General features: G+C 43.3%; 1 protein-coding gene and 1 pseudogene across 8 annotated transcripts in view; both read right to left on the reverse strand.

The window, feature by feature from the left end:
- Positions 1–2572, reverse strand: part of NBEAL1 (neurobeachin like 1) — an 82982-nt gene extending 80410 nt beyond the window's left edge. For all 8 annotated transcript variants that reach the window (XR_004389921.1, XM_030487983.1, XM_030487980.1 and 5 more), the window contains exons 1-2: positions 2364–2572; positions 1555–1853 (exon numbers count right to left, since the gene is read on the reverse strand). Coding sequence is in view for 7 of the 8 variants with exons in the window: in XM_030487983.1 (XP_030343843.1) it covers positions 1555–1605 (51 nt within the window). In the remaining variant the exon portion in view is untranslated. The remainder of the gene's footprint in view (positions 1–1554; positions 1854–2363) is intronic.
- An 11848-nt stretch (positions 2573–14420) lies between these two features.
- LOC115608107 lies at positions 14421–16011 on the reverse strand (annotated as a pseudogene).
- Between the last annotated feature and the right edge of the window lie 4717 nt (positions 16012–20728).

Raw genomic sequence — 20728 nt, forward strand, 5'->3', positions numbered from 1 at the left:
CTCCTTTATTTATGCAAACTTCCTGCTAGCAAGAGGACAACATGGAGATGGAAAGCACACAATCTGAATGAAAGGTTCCAGCAAAGCGGAAGAAGGTGTAAGACAGACATAAGAATTTTATAAAGAACTAGGGAGGAAAGAGACATAGACCGGCTGGGCAAAGAATTTCAGGGCTTGGCTCATTTCTGCAGCCCTGTGTCTCCCAAAGCAGAGGAAAGCCTGGATTCTTGGAGTGTGTTCCAAGTGTCTTTGTTCTTCTCACATCGATGAACTCACTGGCAAAACATCCATGTCCTCCAGTGCTAGGCTATTTCCTACTACCATTGGCAGTACTACATTAGTTTAAAAGGCAAAGGTCTACGCAAATATGTTTCAACCCAACAGATCACCCACGCGGGTAGCAGTAAGAAGTCATACCATGCTGTTATGTTTGCACTGGTTTTATTTTTAACAACATCTAGAGCATTAGGATTGAAAACTCAAACACACAAAACTTAAGAAAAGCTACAATTAACACTGCTTTGTGCAACCTTCATCCACTGTTTTGTGCACTTGTTCAGATTGCATGTACTTAAAATCTCACATTTTATGCTCTCGAGATAGGCCTTCTGTAGAAATGAACTGGGAAGAAGAACAAGAGAATGTCTGGTCTACCCTTACTGTCCTACTGGTTTGAAAACTTAAAGAAACTGTGATACCTATGAAGAACGAGATTGCAAAGAGAAAAGGCAAAACCAACCCAGAGAGTAAGGCCACCAAAAGCTAGCCTTGCCACTGAGTTCCTATATGACAGTAGACCAGTCCTTTCCCATGCCTTTAGAGTTATTTTTTGTATGTTTTTTATTTTACAGGTATCTGTTCATATCATCTGCAATCCAATTTGTGTACATACTCAGCACACCCAGAGGCAATTAGGATCTGTCCTTTAAACATATCAATTGCTTTACGCTGTAAAATGCAAATGGAAACAGGACAGTGTTTTAATAACATTCCTGCCAGATGAAGGAAATTCATTACTATTAATGGAATACTTAGATGTTCTGGTGATAACCAGCAAAGGAAGACTCGAGAGCAACTTAATAAATCTGCTCTTTGGGATGGCTTTCACTAAGATAGTTTAAAAGAAACCGGAGCTTCACAGAAAACATAAGTATAAAGCTAAATACCAGACAGCAGTGAATTAACTTAACACATCTTAATGCCATGGCCCTACAAACAAAGAATTATGTGAACACATGCATTCACATAGTTAAAAGATGTAGCTACAATAACTGCTTCAACTGAGCTACAAACACTGCAATTCACTCCGCACACAGGAAAAAGCCCAATCTGAAGGGCAAATCAAGAGTTAAGGTTGGATATAGTCTAAGAATATAGTTGGATATAGTCTGCAGTTATATCCTTACAGAAGCTAGACAAGTCTATGCAACCTGTCAGGAAAAGAAAAATAGAAATAATAACAGGCTAAAAAATGTTACAGACACATTTTAAATACCTGACTTCCAAACAAAAGAGGAAAAAGACACAAAAACAACTCTTCCCCCAAATATTTACCTTATTGCAGTAAAGCATCCAAAGCTCATACAGCCTCTCTCGGGATGCCATTCCTTCCCTTCCTCTTTTCGTCGATAGCAGCTACTTTGGTTTAAGATCCTACCATGCTCAGTTCCCAGGTGCTCTTTCCGCAGGTTTTACTTTACTATTACAGTTATATCATAACCCGAAGAGTCAAGGATGAAAATAATAGCGTCTCAGTCTCTCCTTTTCGGGTAAAAAACGTAGCACAACACAAGCAACTGCAGGCAAGTGTCAAGCATGTCCGTTCTTCGCTAGCGCCTCTTCGGTTTTAATCTCTGAAAGTGAAAACATACCCTTCAGGCCTTTGGTGGAGGAAGGAAATAAATCCGTACTTAAAACCCACAGACGACCTCGGGAATTACGCGGCGGCAGGTCGCATCGTTTTCGTGTCTGACATTACTACCCCTGCGACGGAGAACTCCGGTTTCTGATCTCCGTGACGCTTTCTCCTTTCTGGCAGGGAAGCAGCAGTGCTGCTGAGAGGGGACGCCGCAGCCCTGAGGGTGCGGGGCGAAGCGGCTGTGGTACCGCCCGGAGGGGACGGACGCGCCCCGCACGCCTGGGCCCCGGCCCGGCGGTGACAACCGCTGCCGCTGCCCTACTCGGCCCAGCCCCGGGCTCCGCAGCGGCCCCGGAACCCGGCGGGCCCAGGCAGCGGTGTCTTCCGCGGACTGAGGACTGCCCAGGCAGAGACTCTGCCCGCGGCCTCTCCGTGCCCCGCAGGACGCCGGGCTGCCCCGCCGCCCGCTCCCGAGAGAAAGCAGCTGCCCCGCGCCGCCACCTACCGCGCCCTCGGCCTCCGGCAGCTCCCCCCGCGCTACCGCGGCCTCTCTCCACGCAGCCTACCCGGGCCACGGCGGGCGGCGGCCGGGCAATGCCGGGCGGCGGAGGGGGCCGGGCCTCGCCACATCGCCCGCCCCGCCCGCATTCCGGCACACGCCCCGGGCCGCCGCCGAGGGGCGGAGAGGCCGCGAGCGCCATCTTGGCTGCGGGCAGGGGCAGTACCGCCAGCGCAGGCGGAGCGCCAGCGGCCGGGGCCGCTGGCTGGGTGGACGGATCCCCGCGGGGCGGGCTGGTCCCGATGTGGCAGCCGTGGTGGCAGAGCCATACGCAGCCCACGGCGCCGCACCTGAGGAGCAGGCGGTCCCTGTCAGGCGGCGAGACCCTCCCCGCGCAAGGAGTCTCCTTGCCCGTAAAAGGACCGGCATCCCAGTCCTTGCGGGACAGAGCACCTCAGGGAGACTCCGCGCTGCTTTGTAGGCGATAGAGCTAATCAAGCACGTACATGTGGTTTACGTACACTCCAGAGAGGCCTGCCTCTGTAGCAGGGAGAGTGTGGACATGTATGCACATAGAGTGCTTTAAAGCAGTCTGTACCTCCTGTGCAGAGCTTGAGTAGAACTAAGAAAACACTGCTATAATAAAGTCAGATTTCTGAAGGAGAAATGTGAAAAGACATTCCTCATCTTGCTGGTGTGGCTCTTCCCACGTGTGCAGGTAGTGCACTGATTCTCCTGCAGCACAGTGCTCCAGCAAGGGACTTCCCTCCTGCTCTGCTTGCTCAATAACAGGATCCTGCTAGCATGGCTTGCCAGCGAACAGGCTTCCCTCTGTGTCTCTCTGCTTCCTTGGAAAGTGGGGCTGGAAGTTAATGCTGTGTCAGGCTCCAAAGCAGAGAGAAGGAGATTTAAGGAGGCCTGGGCCTTCTCCAGTTTGCTGGGAAGTCCTGTAACCTCTGAACACAGCCCTGCTCCTGCCACTGGGTCATCTCCTCACCTGGGTAAATCTCATACAGCATGATGTGATGAAGCATTCATTGCACTGTCCATTCCTTTGCAGGGGATTTCCACACCGATGCAATGGTTTCATGTGAGTTTTGGAAGTCCTTTGCAAAGGCATTGACTGTGCAATGTCATTATATTGTCTGATGTATGAAAAATTGCTGGAGATGGAGAAGCGTCACCAAGAGTCCAAAGACAGTCTGAGATTGGTCCCTGTGGTATGCCTTTGCTTTTAGATCAGTGAACTTTCCCTGGAGAAATTTAAGGGCTATTCTGTGCTTGGTGTTGTATCATCTAGATCAGTACTGCAAGAGTGGGAGAAATATCTTTTACTGCAGTATCTAAACATAACTCCTAGCATGGATGGAGAGACACTGACAAAAAGGAGTCTGTAAAATTATTTTTAGTTGTGTGAGACACATGCTGTGGTACTTGCTGCTAGCCACCATGGTCTCCTGCCTTAAGGTTACAACATAATTTTTTCCATCAAGAAAAAAATAGAAGCCCAGAGTCCAGCTCTGTCCCTAGGGAAGGATCTGCTATGCTTAAAGCGCCCTGTTCCTCCAGGAACAGAAGAGATTCTGCCTCCTCCCTGAGCGACTTATCTCAGGACTCAAGTTACTGCTAGGAGCTCCTCCCTAACAGCCAATCTGTATCACCTTTGAAGCAAATTCAAATATTATTTGCCCTCTCCATAGTAATATGGAAAATGGAAGTTCTTTGTAGCATACTTTTTGAGTTATAATTTTTTATCACATCTTCTTACAGCCTTTTCTAGGCTAAACAATAGCCTGTTTCAAACTTCCCTTAACAATTTGCTCCCTTTGAAGAAGTCAGGCCCAAGCAAATACATGCACAAACATCCATCCTTCCTTGAGATACAGCTCAGTTTTCTTGTGTTACTCTTACCAGTGATAGGAGGTGCTCCCACACAGAGAAGTCCCACAGTAAACTCTACTGAAACAACAAAAACCACCCTCTAATAGAGATGGGAGACTCCTCCCTTGTTAAGTGCTGCTGCCCACCTAATTGGGATGCTCACAGAGTATAAAGCAGCCATTTCCTACTCTGTTGGAGTTGTAATGACATAGTTACACTAGTGGGCATAAGCAATTGCTGCTGCTTGTGTAGGCAGTTCTTGCCTTTTATAGGTGCTCTGGAGGGAGAGTAAAGCATTTGTAGTCTGTTCCAACAGCATCCAGTGTGAGTAACCTACTGGTCTGATCTTCTAGAGGTTTTTCCTAAGACAGGTAGCTCACAGTAGAATTGTTAAGATGGCTTTTGGATGTTTGTATTGCTGGGTGTAGGCCAAGTTTAATCTTTCTCTGTCAGTATAGAGAAACACTCAGTATTCATTATGAGTTCTTTCTCACACGTAAATATGAGCAACAAAGAGAGGTCAGTGGGGAAAGATGAACTACACCTCTGTCCCCACAGGTGTAATGTAACTCAGAGTGAAATTATAATTCAGCATACTTACTTTTATAAAGATTCAGCTAAGGATCTGGAAGTCAGGGAATAGAGGGAGATGTAAAAAGCAGCATTACTAGCTTTCTATGGGTACTTTAAAGTATGACTGTGTATGGATTGGTCTAGCAATGAAAGCTAGACTTTTCATATTTTTTTCCATAACTGTGTATCAGTTGTTTCATGGATCTTAAGTAGCCAGGTAGGCAGTGTTCATTTGTATTTCACTGTCCCTTAGTTGCTGTCTTGTGGTAGCTGTTTGTTTACAGCAGTGGTTGTTTCTCATACTTTGTTCATTATTTGTGGTTTTGTACTTCATCTCTTCAGCAGCTGCATATTAGTAACTTAGTCTTGCTATGAACTTGTCAGTCAGCAAGTTCAGGTAGCAGAAAGGGTAGAGAGAAGGATGTGGATAGGGGAAAAGCATGAATTTGAGATTAAGGAAAGATTCAACAAAGGAATGGACTGCATTGGATTGCAGCTTTGAGTCCAGGGACCTCTAGAGTGGCAGGAAAAACCACACACTTTATAGTAATGCGTTTGTTAAGTTATACTTATTTTCTATGGGAAGTGATGAAAAAAACAAATCCGTATCTGACTTTCAGATATTCTCAAACACGTTGTTTGGCTGTGAGGCTTCTATTGAGATCATGCCCAGGGGCAGCAAAAATCATGCTGAGGTAAGTCTATGGCAAAGCTTTTATCTGAGGTTTTCCTTGATGTCTTGGGGCTAATGCTTTTTTTACTAACAATGAAGACCTGAATTATGCTTAGAAATGAACCTGCCTCTCAATTCTTCCATCTTCCTTTACAAACAGACCCTTGTACAGAAGCAAGGTGTAATCTGTACATTCCAACTAAGCAAGTGGCCTTGGCAGCTGCATTTAAAACTCCCACTATCAAAATACCTTTTCAGTATGCAAAGAAATAGGGCTTTGTAGATACTAGTTCCTAGCCATTCGAACCAATTTAACCTGAGATTGCATTTGGTGGGCTATTAGAAAGGAGCAAGTTGGCCCTTGCAAGATGCCAAGGCCTCTGAGATGATGTTTTGCTGAGGGTAGCACAGGATCAGCTTGCCTTGAGTTTCTCTGACTGTGATTGCACAAAATGAGTGTGTAATTATTCTATTAGGTAAGGCAGCACACTTAATTGGTGTTTAATCTTCCTTCTGTCACCATATTCACATTGTACCCTGGGTAGTTCAGGGCTTGTTAGTTGCTTGCAAAATTTGGAAATGGGAAGGAATTTGTTTGCCCCTTGACACATAAGCTGGTATCTAGGGATTTTAGTTGCTTTCTTTCAAAGTGTTGGAGACTGGCCAGAGCTAAAGCTGGGAGGTGATGGTCTGGCTAATAGCATTAAGTCCCTCTGGCCCCTGGCTGCTCTGCTTTCATATATGCAGGGTTAAACCATTAACCAGACTTAAATTCAGGAAGGCATTTACCCCAGGGTAGCCTGGGACCATGGTGAGAGTTTTTGTTGTTCTCTGTCCTTTCAGCTTGTTTCCAAGGGGGGCCTTCAGCATGATGAATTCCCTGTTGTAAAAGGTACATGGTCTCTGCTGCTGCTCTTCTATAGTGTAGGCTCCCTTACCAGAGGCTTTAAGTTTGCAGCTGTGCTAGGAATGTTCTTGTTTAGGGTACATCTTAAAGATTCTTCCAGCCTAATTAAATAATATGCTTTTGTCTGCCTAGGTTCTTACAAGCTCTAACAGCCAGTAAAGATTCATGGATGGGTGTTCAGGCTTAGAACTGCCCCTCTCCTCTCCTCTCATTTAGGTTATCTGTGCTAGAGCTAGCACGTGTAGGCTCATGCTACAGCTGTCTTTGTTTTGCAGATGCTCAAAGACAGCAGTTGTTAGTGCACAAGATTGAATGAAAAGTAAGTTTGGTGAAGGAAGGAGAACACTTTTACAATGCAAAGTAAGCCAGTTCTTACTCTTCACTGTTTTATGGCCAGTGATCAGTGAAGTTACTGTACTTGCACTTCAAATGATTCTGCTTTAGTTAAGAAGTTGTTTAATGAATGGTTTCATTATGTTGCAGAGCTCAGCAGATTTGGATCTACAGCATGACTCCTTAAAGCAATCTGTGTCAGGAAAAAAACCCAACAAGGCAGCCAGCAAGGTTTAAAGATTGTGTAGGTGTTGGTAGTCTCTGGTGATCTGTCTGAACTTAATTCCCTCTCAGTTGACAGGGTAAGGTTGTCCTGAGAATGCCTGCTGTAGCAACTTGAGGCCTAACTCCTCTTGGTTTGGGGAAAAATGCAAATGAAGAAAAGTACCTAAAGGGAAATGGGCTGAGGAATGCTCCAACCGCTGCTAGAGGTGGGATTCTTGCAAAATGTTGGCACTGTGGCCTCCCAGAAGTTAGATGTTGGTTGCAGCACAGTGCCTGCTTTTGAGTGGGATGTGAAACTGAGGGTGTGCCCTTCCCTGTGCCCTTGTGAATCCTCCAGGGACTCTGCTAGCTTACTCCTGCCACAGAGAAGGTATAGAGACCTGAATGATGGCTAGTGTTGTGAAACTTGAAAACAGAGTTTTAAAGATCCTGCAAAGTTGTGTAAATAACAGTGTGCTGTTAAAGTATGTGTGAGATTTGGGGGGGCCCACTTGCACACTGAATGAATTGTAGACTTTAACATAATGGGTCTCTCTTCTGATTTCTAACCCCAGACGCTAGAGAAAGCTCCTACTTCTCTGTGCTACTGAGGGTCAACATGAGTTCATGTCTACAGACAGTGTGAGGTCCTGGCTAAACAAAAGAGCATAGTGTAGGCCCTGAGCTGAAAATAGGAGCCATGCAATCCTGTGCCGAACTCTGGACTTAATGGTAAGTGGCAGCAGGAACTACTGGACACCAGGACTGTGTTTTTCATCACAAAGTGAATAAGCTATTGAGAGATTTATTTTGATATCTGTAACACTACAAATAGTAGTTGACAGAAATAATTCTGATTAATAAACATGGTAAATACTGTAAATGCTTTGCTTTGTCTTAAGTCATCTAGTGTCTCAGATGCAGGTTTGGTATGCAGTACCTCCATAAGGATACTGTGACTGAACTTACCAGCTTATTCACAGGAGAAATACTTTGGAGAAGGATGTTGCTTTCATGGGGCTATTCAAGATGTAGGGTACACCCTATAATAAAGTCAAGCATGGGGTTGGTCCCATGGACTCAGTTACAGGTGGATTTTTGGATTTTCGTTATCATAAATGAATGCTTTCAGTTTTTTCCTCTAAGGTCTGAAATACTTATCATCAAAGATGCTATTTTTTTGAATTGATCTGAGACTGCAGATTAAAAATTCAGCTTGGCAATTTAGATGCAGGTTTTCTCTGAGCTTGGGTGTTATCAGCTCATTTCCTCTGACTTCTGGCAAATTAGTCCTACCAGTAAAGCAAGCACAGGCCTGAAGCCCACTGTAGTCATGACTGACTGCTGGACTTTCAATCAAAGGCTAAAAGCATTGCAAGAAAAGGGAGCCTTAGGTGGCAGGTTTTTTTGCTTTTCCTCTAAGATGATAAACTGCTTCAAGACTGTCTCTGACTCTTGTATCTGGCACAGCAAAGATTTGATGTAGGAAAGTACAAGTGCAGTTGTATAGACACAAGATTACTGCTGCTGTACAAAGACCAACACCTTACTTGGTTTAAAAAAATAAACAAAAAACCCCCAACCAAACAAAAACCCACCACAAGTGAGCCCAATAACACTTTAGTATCACCTTTTATGACCAAGTGACCTGCTTGGTTGATGTGGGGTGGGTGGTGGACATTGCCTACCTGGATCTCTCCAAGGCTTTTGATAGTTTCCCACAGCCTCCTCCTAGAGAAACTGACACTTTATGGCCTTGACAAGTGGTCTGTGCAGTGAGTAGGGAACTAGCTGATCAGCTGCACCCGGGAGGTTGTAGTAAATAGCTCCTTAGATACTTCCCATCAGCCTCCCAAGTCAACTTCCCTTCAGGCCATCTTGTTCCCACCCTCCTCATCTGTGACTTCTTTCCCTCTACAGCTTGAAACGACACAAGTGTTTGCACTAGCTTTCAGCACTGCAATCCAGAACTTGGCTTAACTAAGTGAAACTCAGAACTGCATGTCAGTGAAAACAATAGCTGCATTATCTTATGCAGATGGAATGTATCTGGGAACTTGCTGTGATGGTTTATGAAGCTTCTACTGGACAGGGAAACTGTGATTTGTACATAAAGCTTACAACATGGGTGAACTGAATTTTTCATGAGTATTAGAGGGACACATTCCAGCATGAAGGCTATTGCTGGGCCAAATCTCAAATCCTCAGCCTTATGTGTGAGTGCTGAAATATTTCACATCTTGGCAACCTTTCCCCTCTTAGTACAACTTTTCCAGGGAATGAGTCTGCGAGAAAAAACACAGATTTATTCTGTGCTGAAGTATTCAGAAAAATCTGTCATGAGCCAAATATGCCTTCATTTGCAGCTCAAATACATGGTGGTGTTTCTACAACGGGATGTGTCAAGTTGCTTCTGTAGTAGTATAGTCACTATCTTTGCCTACCTTGAAAGAAAAACATTGACTGGGGCATGGAGATGTTTGGTTCTCAGCTCTGTACTGAACTTCTTTGTTTAGATCATGTATCGCCAAAGTGGTTTTAGAAGACTGGTGAAGTGCTTTTATGTATATAAAATAATAGATATACTCCCAATCTGCCCCCCACCAAGCACTAACCAGCCATCATTTGGCTGAGAATCCTAACTGACTTATCTACCTCTTTAGGAGTCTAAACCCCATTAGGTGAACTTTGTGAGTGTCCTTTCTATTACCCTCCTTCTACACAGACATGTCTGGGGAAGTTGTTACTTGTGCCAGAGTTGTCAAAATGGAGTGTAGTGCTCTGATTCCAAAATAGGTGGTAGCATACATGGAGAACTTACTTCTGTAGTGATACAAGACTTAATGGAGTCATTAAAGCCCATGCCATCACCTCAGAAGTACTGATGGCCTATGTAGCTGGGACATTCACACATCATCCAGCAGCCAGCTTCCATCTCTATAGAGTTGCAATGGTTGAGGTGGGCACACAGGTGTGGCTGGTCTGTGGGCCTTCACAGGAGCAGCCCTCAAAGTCTCTGTCCTCAAAGAAAGTGATCTGCAATAAAACAAAAGTAACCCTGTCACACTGGAAAGCATTTGAAAGCTGGCTTTGTTTGCCTAGTTTGTACAAAACAATCCAAGGGCTGGAAAGTTCCATAGGGACACTTGTACCAGGCCATAGACTAGCAAAGCCTTTATGTTCATTTTCTATAGGATGCACAGACAGTTACTGGTGTTTTCATTTCTCTATTACTACAAATGACAGGTGGATATCCCTTTGGGACTCTGGGAAGGGGGGGGCATCTTTCATCATGATGATTTCATGCTGGAAATAGCCTGTCAGCAGTTTCATGACAAGTTTTTGGGAGCATTTGGAGAAGGTGAAACCCAAATTGCTCTTTGTAAGTGCCATGGATGACTTCTGCGTATCGCACAATCATTCAGCTTTGTGCCCCTCTCCTGCACAGGGGAGGTCAAGTAATATTTCTTTTAGTTATTTTACTGATGGAAGACGTGCAAGTGATAGTGCTGGAAATGCAACGGAATTGTTTCATGTCACTATTTTTACTCTCTGCTCTGTTTTACTTGGGAGATATCTTGATTTGCTGAGGCAAAATGCAACAGCACATTAATTTCTTCAGCTGAAGGAACTTTAATTGCAGTTGAACTTAAAGAAAAAGCTGTTTAGGAAGAATATTGTAAGTTTTCAGTCTGACCTGATTAATCCCAAAGATGCTCAGGCCTTCATTCTGGGCCCTTGCTTGATAAGGTGTAGTTCAATTCTCAGTCAATTGAAACATTGTAGTTGTCTTTAGAAGTCTGGGCAATAGGTAGCCTCAAAGTCAGAGCTGTTTTGAATGTATTTGAAGGGCAGGCTGAAGCTGATGTACTCTGGGGCTATGTAGGTAAAGTTATTCTGCTGATGGTCATCTTTGGGTTCTAGCAGGAACTTTTTTCTCAGTTTGTCTCATTAGAGTAATGGGAGGTAACCCAAGTAAAAGTGTGTTTTCATATTTCCTGCTCATACTGCATGGAGCAACAGCGGATCTTTTTGTCTCACTGGCTTCTTGTTCAAACAAAAAGCAACATGGTTGTAGTTTCTCACTTGTGTCTTTCACTGTGAGTCTTGTACAGTGATTTCATGAAGCTACAAAACTTTAGGGGTGAATCTTCAGCTGGCCTGGTTTTGCACAGTTCTAGTTTTGCTCCTAATGGGTGTTGTAAGTGGGATCACTCCTGCCAGCCTCTCTCTTGGACGTGCTTCCTCAGCCAGGAAATTGTAGCCTTTAATACTGGAAGCAGAATGAGGGAAGAGTGTGAATTTAAGTCTGGCAGTTGCTTCTGAATACCTCCATGCTTGCTTTGGAGCAAAAATAACTTCTTCCTGATGGTTAATGCTAAACAAATTGAATTAACTTACAGGAACAACTTCTGTGTGCAGGCCTGTGCTTGCATTTCTCAAAGACCTTTGACGGGCTCAGAAGTGTTAGGCTTTTTTTGCCCTTTCTGTGATCGTGCTTGCTTTGTGGAGCCAGTTTGTCTTTTGGGTCCTGAATGGTCCTTCATAGTTAATACAGCAGGCACTAGACGTGGTGATGAAGTCTGGAAGTTGAGAGACCAGAGTAAGGGCAGTGATATGTGAATTCCTTATTGTAGCTATAAATGTAGACCAGCCATCATGAGTCAGACCAGTGGTCCCTCCTAATCAAGTAACTTGGCAGCAACTGTGACCATGAGTAGGCATTGCGGGTAAGGTAGATATGAAGCAAATACATACGATACATTGTTCAAACTTGAAGACTGCAAGTAATTTTAACTCAAGAGGTTTCCTGATTGTGAAATTACTTCTCTCTGGTTAATAACCCTCTGTGGATTTGTCTTACAAGTACTCATCCAGCTTCTCCATGAATCCTGTAGACTTTCCCCTCCTATGCCACAGATGGGCTGAGCACTGCAGGAAGGGCTGTGGGATGATTTTAAACTCTAGAGCCAAAATATCTTGTTAGCCAAATGGTATCCATGATCTGAGGAGACTGGTTATTCACACCTGTTTCAACTGCCCTCAACTAGGATGCTGTTATGACAGCTGCTTTTACATGGAGATTGCCTGGTTTTGCACCCCAGAAAAGACCAAGCATAGGGATAATCTGAAAATAGCAGTGAGTGGTTCTGTAGAGAAGCATACCCTGCATGCCAGCAACTGGAGTGCCTGCTACCAACCATAAAACAATCCACAGGAACCTGGAAGACTTGTTAGCAGAAACTTGGATGTTCTCTATGGATTTCCAGTGTTCCTCTCCTCTGGCACCCTTTGTGCTTACTGTATGCTTGAGATTCTCTGAGCATTTGCAAACAAAACCAAGTAAAACCTTTTGGTGCTCCTTGAAAACTAGGAATTCTCACCATTCATGCCTCAGGTGGAGAAATCTGGAGAGGTTTGGCCATCGCCAAACTCTCGGGCGCAGCAGAGACAAGAATCCAGACATCCTAACTACCGCTCTGATCACAGAGTAGTACATTTCTGTTCATTCTTGCCTTTGACCAAAGGAATGCCAGCATGTAACCTACACATCAGTACTATACATCACATATATCTCAATTGCACTAATTGAACTAGCTACTTTGTTGGAGTACATAAGCATATGTTAATTGCTGTCCGGGAAGCTGGTCTGGTTTTTCTTTATTCTTCCTGAAGGCAAATGAAATATTTTGGTTCCCTGTTCTAAGCAGGCAAATAGATACTGTACTTGAAGCGCTGTTTTATTTTGCAAACCTGGGTTAGCACACTAACCTAAGTATGCTAACGCACACATTATTTACACTGTGCAGTTCCTATAAATGCAAATATTAGGCATTTGTGAACAAGAGGAAACATGCTTTTTCACACCTCTGCCTTGAGAGCTGAATTGTTCATGCTCCATTTCTCTCTGGCAGAAGCATGGTGTTCTTATGAACACCACACATTTGCAGCAGTTCAACAGCCTACTTTGTGCAGTAAAGCACAGGCAGGAGGGCAGAAAGAGTGTTCCATGTACAAAAGAAAGGATAAGAAGGGCAAAGAAGAGTTCTATTTTCCTCTCCAGTGTTGTCAGGGAAAGGCTGGAGAGGATCACTAACAGGCTATTACTGATGGGTCATGTGAGCGTGAAATAATGGCTAAATGAGGTCTCTGACATTAGCAAGTAGAGATGTTGAGTTTTAAGCGGCCTACCTCACTGCTGTAGAAGTTGCTGGGTTTTATTCTAGGACTCCATTATCAGAATGTTTACTAGGCAAAACCAAATCACGGCCTAACATTTAAAGCTCAGATGAAAGGATTTAAAATTAAACATTCACTAGATAAGGTTGCAGAGTGTCCTAGTAGTTCTGTGCTCTCTGCACTGCTTTCTCTTTCCAAAAGTCTCCAGCACCTTGCTGAAGAGCAGTAGTATATTTGCCTAACTATGCCTGGGAAAAAAATTCTAGACTCCACTATCTAAATGAGATGTATGTTAAGTGCCCTGGGTTGAGCTGTAACAGAGATGCAAGATCCCTTAAATGTGTCTTGTACTTTCTTATGGCTCTTATTCATTACTGCACAGAGTGCCTGCTGGCACAGGATTCAGTGATGATTAGTAGGCATATACATAATGACTTCAATGATAATTAATGCTGCAATAGGCTTTTTTGAGCACAAGAAGATGTTGTCCTGTTTCTAATCCATGCTGGTATGCTTATTTAGTTCCTTTTGCATGCAGAATAGCCTGGCAATTGAGGGATTTGGCTCAATCTCCTGCTGCAGCAGATCAGTGCAGTTCTGAAGTTAGTAGGGGCAGAGAAATTGACACCAACTAAGCATCTAGCTCATGAAGTAGAGGCTCACTAAAACATGCTATATAAAGGTGGTGTGATTTAAGGATCTGGAAAAATTATTTCTGGAGGAGTCAGCTGGGATAAGACTGGAAAGTTTTGCTGGAATGGTGGTAGTATGGAGCAGCTTGTTTGCATGAAGAATTTGATGCCAAATGCAGTGTTCACCTTGTTCTGAGTTCCCCTGCATCTTTCTGTCCTTTTCCTGCTCAGTCAGTAATTCGCTGGACATAACCATTAATGGGACTGATTTTTCCTGTTCCACAGTACATGATAATGTAAATAACTGTTAAAGGTCCAACTGCATATTGTTAACCTGGTAAGGGTAGAGCTGTAATCTATTCCTAGATCAAAACTTGTAAAACTGGGGAAAATTCACATGAAAGAATCACACCTCTCCCTACACTTACCAGGGTTAGCAAAATGCAGTAAAGTAACCTTTAACAGTTACTTAAATTATCATGTAACTGTGCAACAGCTGGATAATTGTGAATATTTTTTAAAGTATTTCCCTTCTCCCCCTAAAATGTGAGAGAAATCGGATTTCCCTCTGGATTGCACAGCTTTAATTTCTTTGTAGTACTGAAGGAAGATGCGTTTGAACAAGGATTTTGGAATGCATTCACTGCTTATTTAGTGTGGGAGCAATAACTCAGTGCAAGTCAGCCAGCCTCTGCAAAGAGACAGTTTTGTCTCTTCACTGCACCCTGGTCAAGGAATCTTTTGTATTCCCTTGGGCTTCAGTAAATACTGTTGGCCCCTGAGGTTGGGCATTTCATACAAGATCCAAGAGCCACCTAAAATATTGAGAGCAGATATTAGGGAGATGGATGTAGCCTGGGACTGATCGGCAATCATCAGTGAGCTCCAACTTTTGCCTTGGAGCTTCTCTTTTTCATAGAGCAGAATCCTGTAGGAAACAGACTTCTGCAGTGGCAAGCGCAGTAAAGATGTAGGGAAGACAAACTTAACTGATTCTGACGTTACTGAACAAGACATACACAAAGAGCTGCTATGAGCATTTCTGAGAAATTGTGTTCTGGCGATGGCATTGCGAAGACGTTTGCTCTTTTGAAGCTAGCAGAGGTTTAATTCTTAAGCACATGGAGGAGCTCAGGCGTGCCAGCAAATGTGTACGATCACATGTGTGGTAGGAAGTAAATGAAGGATGCTTTATGATTTATAGATTTTGAGGACTCTATTCTGTGGCAATAGGATCAAATGTATTCAGGTGACTTTGAGATGATCTGTGGTGCTTACTCGTGACCAGTCATGAATATTGTGGCCTTTTCAGAATTAATGCTATTAAAAGACATTTACCATGTTATTCCATATGCTCCATGTGCTCCAACAGTGGTGCACAGGCAACTGCTGTGTGGCAAACTGCTAAGCAATGTGAAGCATGGGTGTGTGGAGTGTTCCTGCTGCTATGGCTTACACTGTCTGGTATACCTTACTAACCAGAGAAGTACTTTATCAAGTATTAGTTCTTTGCCTTATTTTATCTAACACAGCTTTTAAGTTAGGAAAGCTGTATCCATTGCAAACGGGATTTAATATATTCTTGTGTCATTGAATCATAACAGTATGTTCATGAGCAAGTTGCATACATCAGCTCACAGCAGAACTTTATCAGCTGGCCCTGCTAGCCCTTCCCTGGGCAATGTCAAAACATTCTCTACCTAGAAATAGTCACTCAGCTTTCATTTAGCATCTCTGAGTTATGAACAGGCCCTGGAAATAGCACTGGTATTAAACAGATGATTCCCTTCATTTCCGGTGAAACTTTGCATTGGCTTACTGAACCTTGCCTGATTCTCGAGTTACTTGAAGAGACTCTGTAATTATATTCTTAAAGGATAAACTATTCCAAATTTCTGAAACTGTGATACACTGCGAAGTAGAAATCACTTGTAGGATTACATGGCAAGACCTGATGGAGTTGTAGAGAATGAACTACTTCTTGAAGTCAGTATAGTCATCCCTTTTTAGAAAGTACTGGTGTTCTTAGTAATTGGGGTTCTCATAAATCATCCAGCTGCCTTTTTCTACCTGGATGGAATTGCGTTGTTTCACATAGGACCACAGATCCAGGTGGTCATTGCCACATTCACAGCAGTGACCCTAGAAGCTCTTGTCTCCATAAAAAAAAATGACCTGCAATATAGACATTTGCAAAGATTCATAATCCATCCCTGTGCCTGTGTCAGAGCAGGGTACTGGCATACTGGGGCTTCCACTTACCTTTCCCATTTTTGGCAGTTTGCTGAGGTGAAAGTTGAGACCTGTGAGCAAACACTGTAGTTGTTTTTGTATACCATAGTCCTAATGCTGCATCTGCAAAAAGTAACAGAAAAAGGCACGCTGTAAGCTGTGCGGAGATCTCATGTTTTGTCTTTATTGTAGTTATGGCAGCATTTGCATTTGCCATATGAGATTCTTATTTTCCTGGGGTTGGGCTGCATTTGCTGGTGCTATGTGCAAGTGAATTATTGTGCAGCTGTGGAGTGGACTACATTTTCAGCTGGAATCAGCAGTTTCATGTGGTGCACCTGACCCAGCAGTGGATATATGTATAAGCACAGCTCTTTACAGAACCTCCTTTGCCTGAAAGCTATCAAACTCAGCGGACCTGAGCAGTTTCTGGCATAGGTCTCTGCATCCCCCACTGTCTTGATTACCTCTTACCTAATTTTGTCCCATAGTAATCTTTCCTTTCATGAGAGCAGATGAACTTTGCTTCAGTTTCAACACTTTGTCACCAGCTTTATCCTGAAAACAGGAAAAGTCTCCATCTCACGTGGTATTATTAGCTTTTGCTTACAAATCCCCTCTATTATGCACAGATTTTAACACAGACATGCTAGGAGGAAATAGTGATTAAAAGTTTCAGGCTCTTCCTGGTGTGTGGTTAACTGTTGCATTCCTGAAGGCTAAAAATATTGCAATCACATGGTTCTTATTAGATGTTTATCAGTGTATCTAAATTACTGGCTAACATTGTAAACCAGTTTGGGCCAGTTGGTTCAATTCTCTCCCTTTGAAAGTCTGTTTTAAAAAGTCAAAGGGAGCAAGCAGCACTTAACTGAATTTGCTCTCTATCTGGAACCAGGAAGGATTGTTGTTTGCTAAAGCAGAGTTTTCTAACACTAAAGCCCAGCTAGTAGGTTATGGAAAACTGTACTCCTCTGTTTTGGAACGTTTTGTCTGTTATTTTTCCCTTGTTTGGTGTGGGACTGGAACAAACTGTGACTTGTTCTATTCCGATTATCATTTTCTCACACCTAAATCTTAGGCTCTTAAAAGCAAACTGGTTCATGGAATTTGCAAAGCTGGTTATACAAACATCTTATATCACCAGTAGGTGAGGCTTCAGATCAAAAGAAATCACAGCACTCCAAAATGAGATTTATAATCTTCTGTATTTGGGGGAATTCATTCAAGCATGTAAGGACCTTGTCAATATGATTCATCAGTTAATTTGGCATGCAGCTGAACACCTTTGCAGATCTAATTTATTTGAAAGATCTCTATTTCCAACTACACAGCCTCCACCTTCAGTGGAACAAACGAGTGTTTGTGATGTAAGAAGGGAGAGCAGAGCAAGGTTTGGGAGACTTAGTGGAGCACAGCTTTGCTTACAAGGTTTCAAGCCAAAGAAAAGGGCTTTTAGTGCTGTAGCAGGAAAGTAAAGACAACAGTGTCTTCTGGGGAAATGGATAAGGAGAATACGAAACCTCTACCTTCACATCCTTCCATCACAAGCCATTTTACTGATGCTGTTTCTAACTGTATCCTTATTAAATGACAGAGGTGAAATATGCACTCACCGTTTCCAAACAGATAGTCTCCTTTCCTCTTTATATTCAGCCCCATTCTTCCAGGCTTTCTTGGTTCCCTCAGACCATTTGCCTTCATCCCGATGGATTTGCTTCTCATGATGTTTGCTTGACTGTTGTACTTGATGTACTGTTGCTATTACAGTAAGTACATTGTTCAGGGCTTAATTTTTGTCTGCTGGATGGGTTGCTGACCTGGACTTGATGGAACTGAGAACAAGCAGTGTGAGCATGCAAGAAATACTTAATACAGAAAGTTAGTCCAAAGTTGTCACACTGCTCTAGTCACATCTGCCTCTATTTCAAAGTGTAAACCCCTGTATATAGAATCATTTAGTTTGGAAGAGACCCTTGAGTCCAACCATATGGCAAACTGATAGGTGGATCTTTGGGATGTTGAATGGTCTAGAGAAATGGTTATTGCTGCACAGATTGCACACGAGTTCTTTGAACAATGGATGTTAATGCAAATCCCCATGAAAGGCCATGAAGTCTAGCCCTGGATGTCTTTGGCAACACCACCATATACTTGCCTCATGTAAATGGACTATGTGTTTGGCTCTGGCAGTGCGAATACATGTGTGCAAGCACCTGGTAGATCACTTCCATAACAGCACCCAACCTGGTGACAGTCTGTGCAGCACTTGGCAGTTGGTGTTCTCTCTGACTCTGCTTTGCTTTGCTGCAAACAAACTCCTTTTTGGAGCCAGCCTGGGCGAGCTCCTGGTCTGAACACCTGAAACCATTCTAAGATACAGAAAATGCAGCAGAGATCCTTGATCTTTAAATCGGAACACCCCTCATGGAGCCAGCATCCTTTATGTTGTTTTAGAGAGACTGAGTAAAAGTGAATTTCTCATTTCGTTGACTCTGGTATTTGCTCTTGCTGCTGGCTGCCTCTTGAAGATATATAGTCCTATGAACTTAATAGATTAAGTCGTAAGACAATTAGATCCCGTCTTGACAAAATCAGTTATTTTCGGAATAAATTGGTTATATTTTTATCCTACAGATAAACGGATCTCTTGCACACAAGGGGTGTTTTGCCATTCCAAGATGGATGCTAGATGTTTCCACCCAACATTTGTCTAGGAAAAAGCTCTTCACCAAAATGAGTGAGAATTTTCAGGAATAGCTAGAGAATCAGTAGTGACATGTCTAAAGTCAGGATTACTGTAGTAGAAATAGGGGAAATTGGGGCTTGCTTGCATCACAGTGCTCTAGTAACTCTAGCTATGGTCTAGAGACTGAATCATAAGCTTGTGTGGGGCAGTTCAAGAAGTTAGCACCTCTGGTCCTGCCTCAGGCACAGTATGTCTGTGCCTCAGCTGCTGTGTTGTTCACAGTCGAGAGCATTAGCTGAAACCATCTGATTTCAGTGTCATAAACTGGGCTGTGAATTGCAGCACCAAGTTGCCACCATGAGTTCTGCTACTGGAGTCAGTCTCTGGGGTAAAATGGGCAGCTCTTAAATTGCCAAAGGGAAAGTGCATGATGCCCTGTTCAGTTCCCCACTTGCTGCACAAGGCCTCACTACCATGATTTTAGGTACTTGGAACGAACAGATCCAGAATGGTCTCTTATCTTTCCTGCTATGGATAGTATTACAGTGCAGTGGTAGGCACCAACTGTATGCATGTGACAGCTGGTGATAAGCATGCACATATAATCACACATCTCTTCTGGGTCCTGTAGAACAAATTCATGACTCTGCATCTCATCTGAGCTCTGAACTGTTTTGCTGTTTTGCATAGCTGAAAAGAGAGCCTGAAGTGTCCTGGCTAATTGGTCTGGTCAGAGCAAAAGCCTTTCCTCAGGAAAGGAGGAAACATCAGCCAAGGTGACAGAAGGCTATCAATCTCACTGTGCACACATCTACAAGCACCTTTCAGCTCCCTGATTTTGGCTGTCTGAAAACGTGAACAACAAACCACCTGATCTGCTGGGCTTGACAGCAGCCAGCCAGCAGGGGAGGGAGTAGCAAAAGGGGCAGGTACACGCACTCTGAAAATGAAACACTGTTTTTGTGCTTATTAGCATAGTAAGATTTCAGTTGCTTACTTGTCTTAACTCTACCAGCTTTACCTAAAATCCAGGAAGTATTAGCCAATGAAAAGTGAAGACCATGGCAGTACTCTAATAGCAAAGGCAGCATTGGAGTAACATGGCTAATCACCTATTTGTTAGAGTCTTACTGTTTATTTTATTGCCAGTGGACAAAAAGCAGTCATGAGATGTTAATCTCAATCTCTCTAGCTGTTTAATCTTAACCACCCCCTCGCCATTGTTCTCCTCATGTGCGTAGCAGCAATAACACCTCCCCCCCTTTTGCAATGACCTCATTTCAAAGTACAATTTCTCTCTGCTTTGGTTTTTAAGCGGTCAGACTGATGCTGTTTGAGTTGGAATTAAATTTGGTCAAGTCTTAGCACTGCTCTACTGAATTTGTTTGCAAGAAGAGAAGACTCTGTTTAGAAGTGATGGATGCTTTAAGCTCTAGGAATGAGCCTGTGCTGACTGTGACACAGGCCCTGGAAGGAAAGGTAGGAGTTGCTAAATGGGATTGGATAGTGTTTTGCAGCAATCCTGCTCCTGCAGAGTGAACTAACCAGGACAAAAAAGGTGATGCTGAAGAAATCAATGGCTAAAAAGTTCTTGTGTGAGAGTGATGTTGCTGCTGATCTTAAGTCTTCTCTAGCTTTCTCCTCTGACACCCTTAAGCCTGCAACTTTGGCTCACATGGCTTGAAAGGCAAGTGGGAGATGCATGGTATGGCATCATACCCCATCAGTATCAGCACAAAGACTTACCAGTTAATCTGTAATTTTGGAATGTACCAATATGTGCTTAGGTCTTTCCCCATGGAGAGCTCAAAATTGAAAGACCAAGTGTTTACAGCAATTACATTTTATTTTAGACTGATTTTTAACAGGAAATAGGTGATAGATTAAAATAAATAGCTGTGAATATGGTAAGCTGAAAACAAGCTTTGAGTCCATAATGACTTCTAGAAGACCCTTTGAATCACTAAGTATAACCATTCCTAGGCTTTCTTGTGTAGTGCTGTCTTTTGGCATCTCCATATATAGGCTCAGTGACTGACTAAGAATCAGCAGGCAGAGGAAGAAAAA

Source organism: Strigops habroptila, chromosome 5 (genome assembly GCF_004027225.2).
Source record: "Strigops habroptila isolate Jane chromosome 5, bStrHab1.2.pri, whole genome shotgun sequence".
NCBI lineage: Eukaryota > Metazoa > Chordata > Aves > Psittaciformes > Psittacidae > Strigops > Strigops habroptila.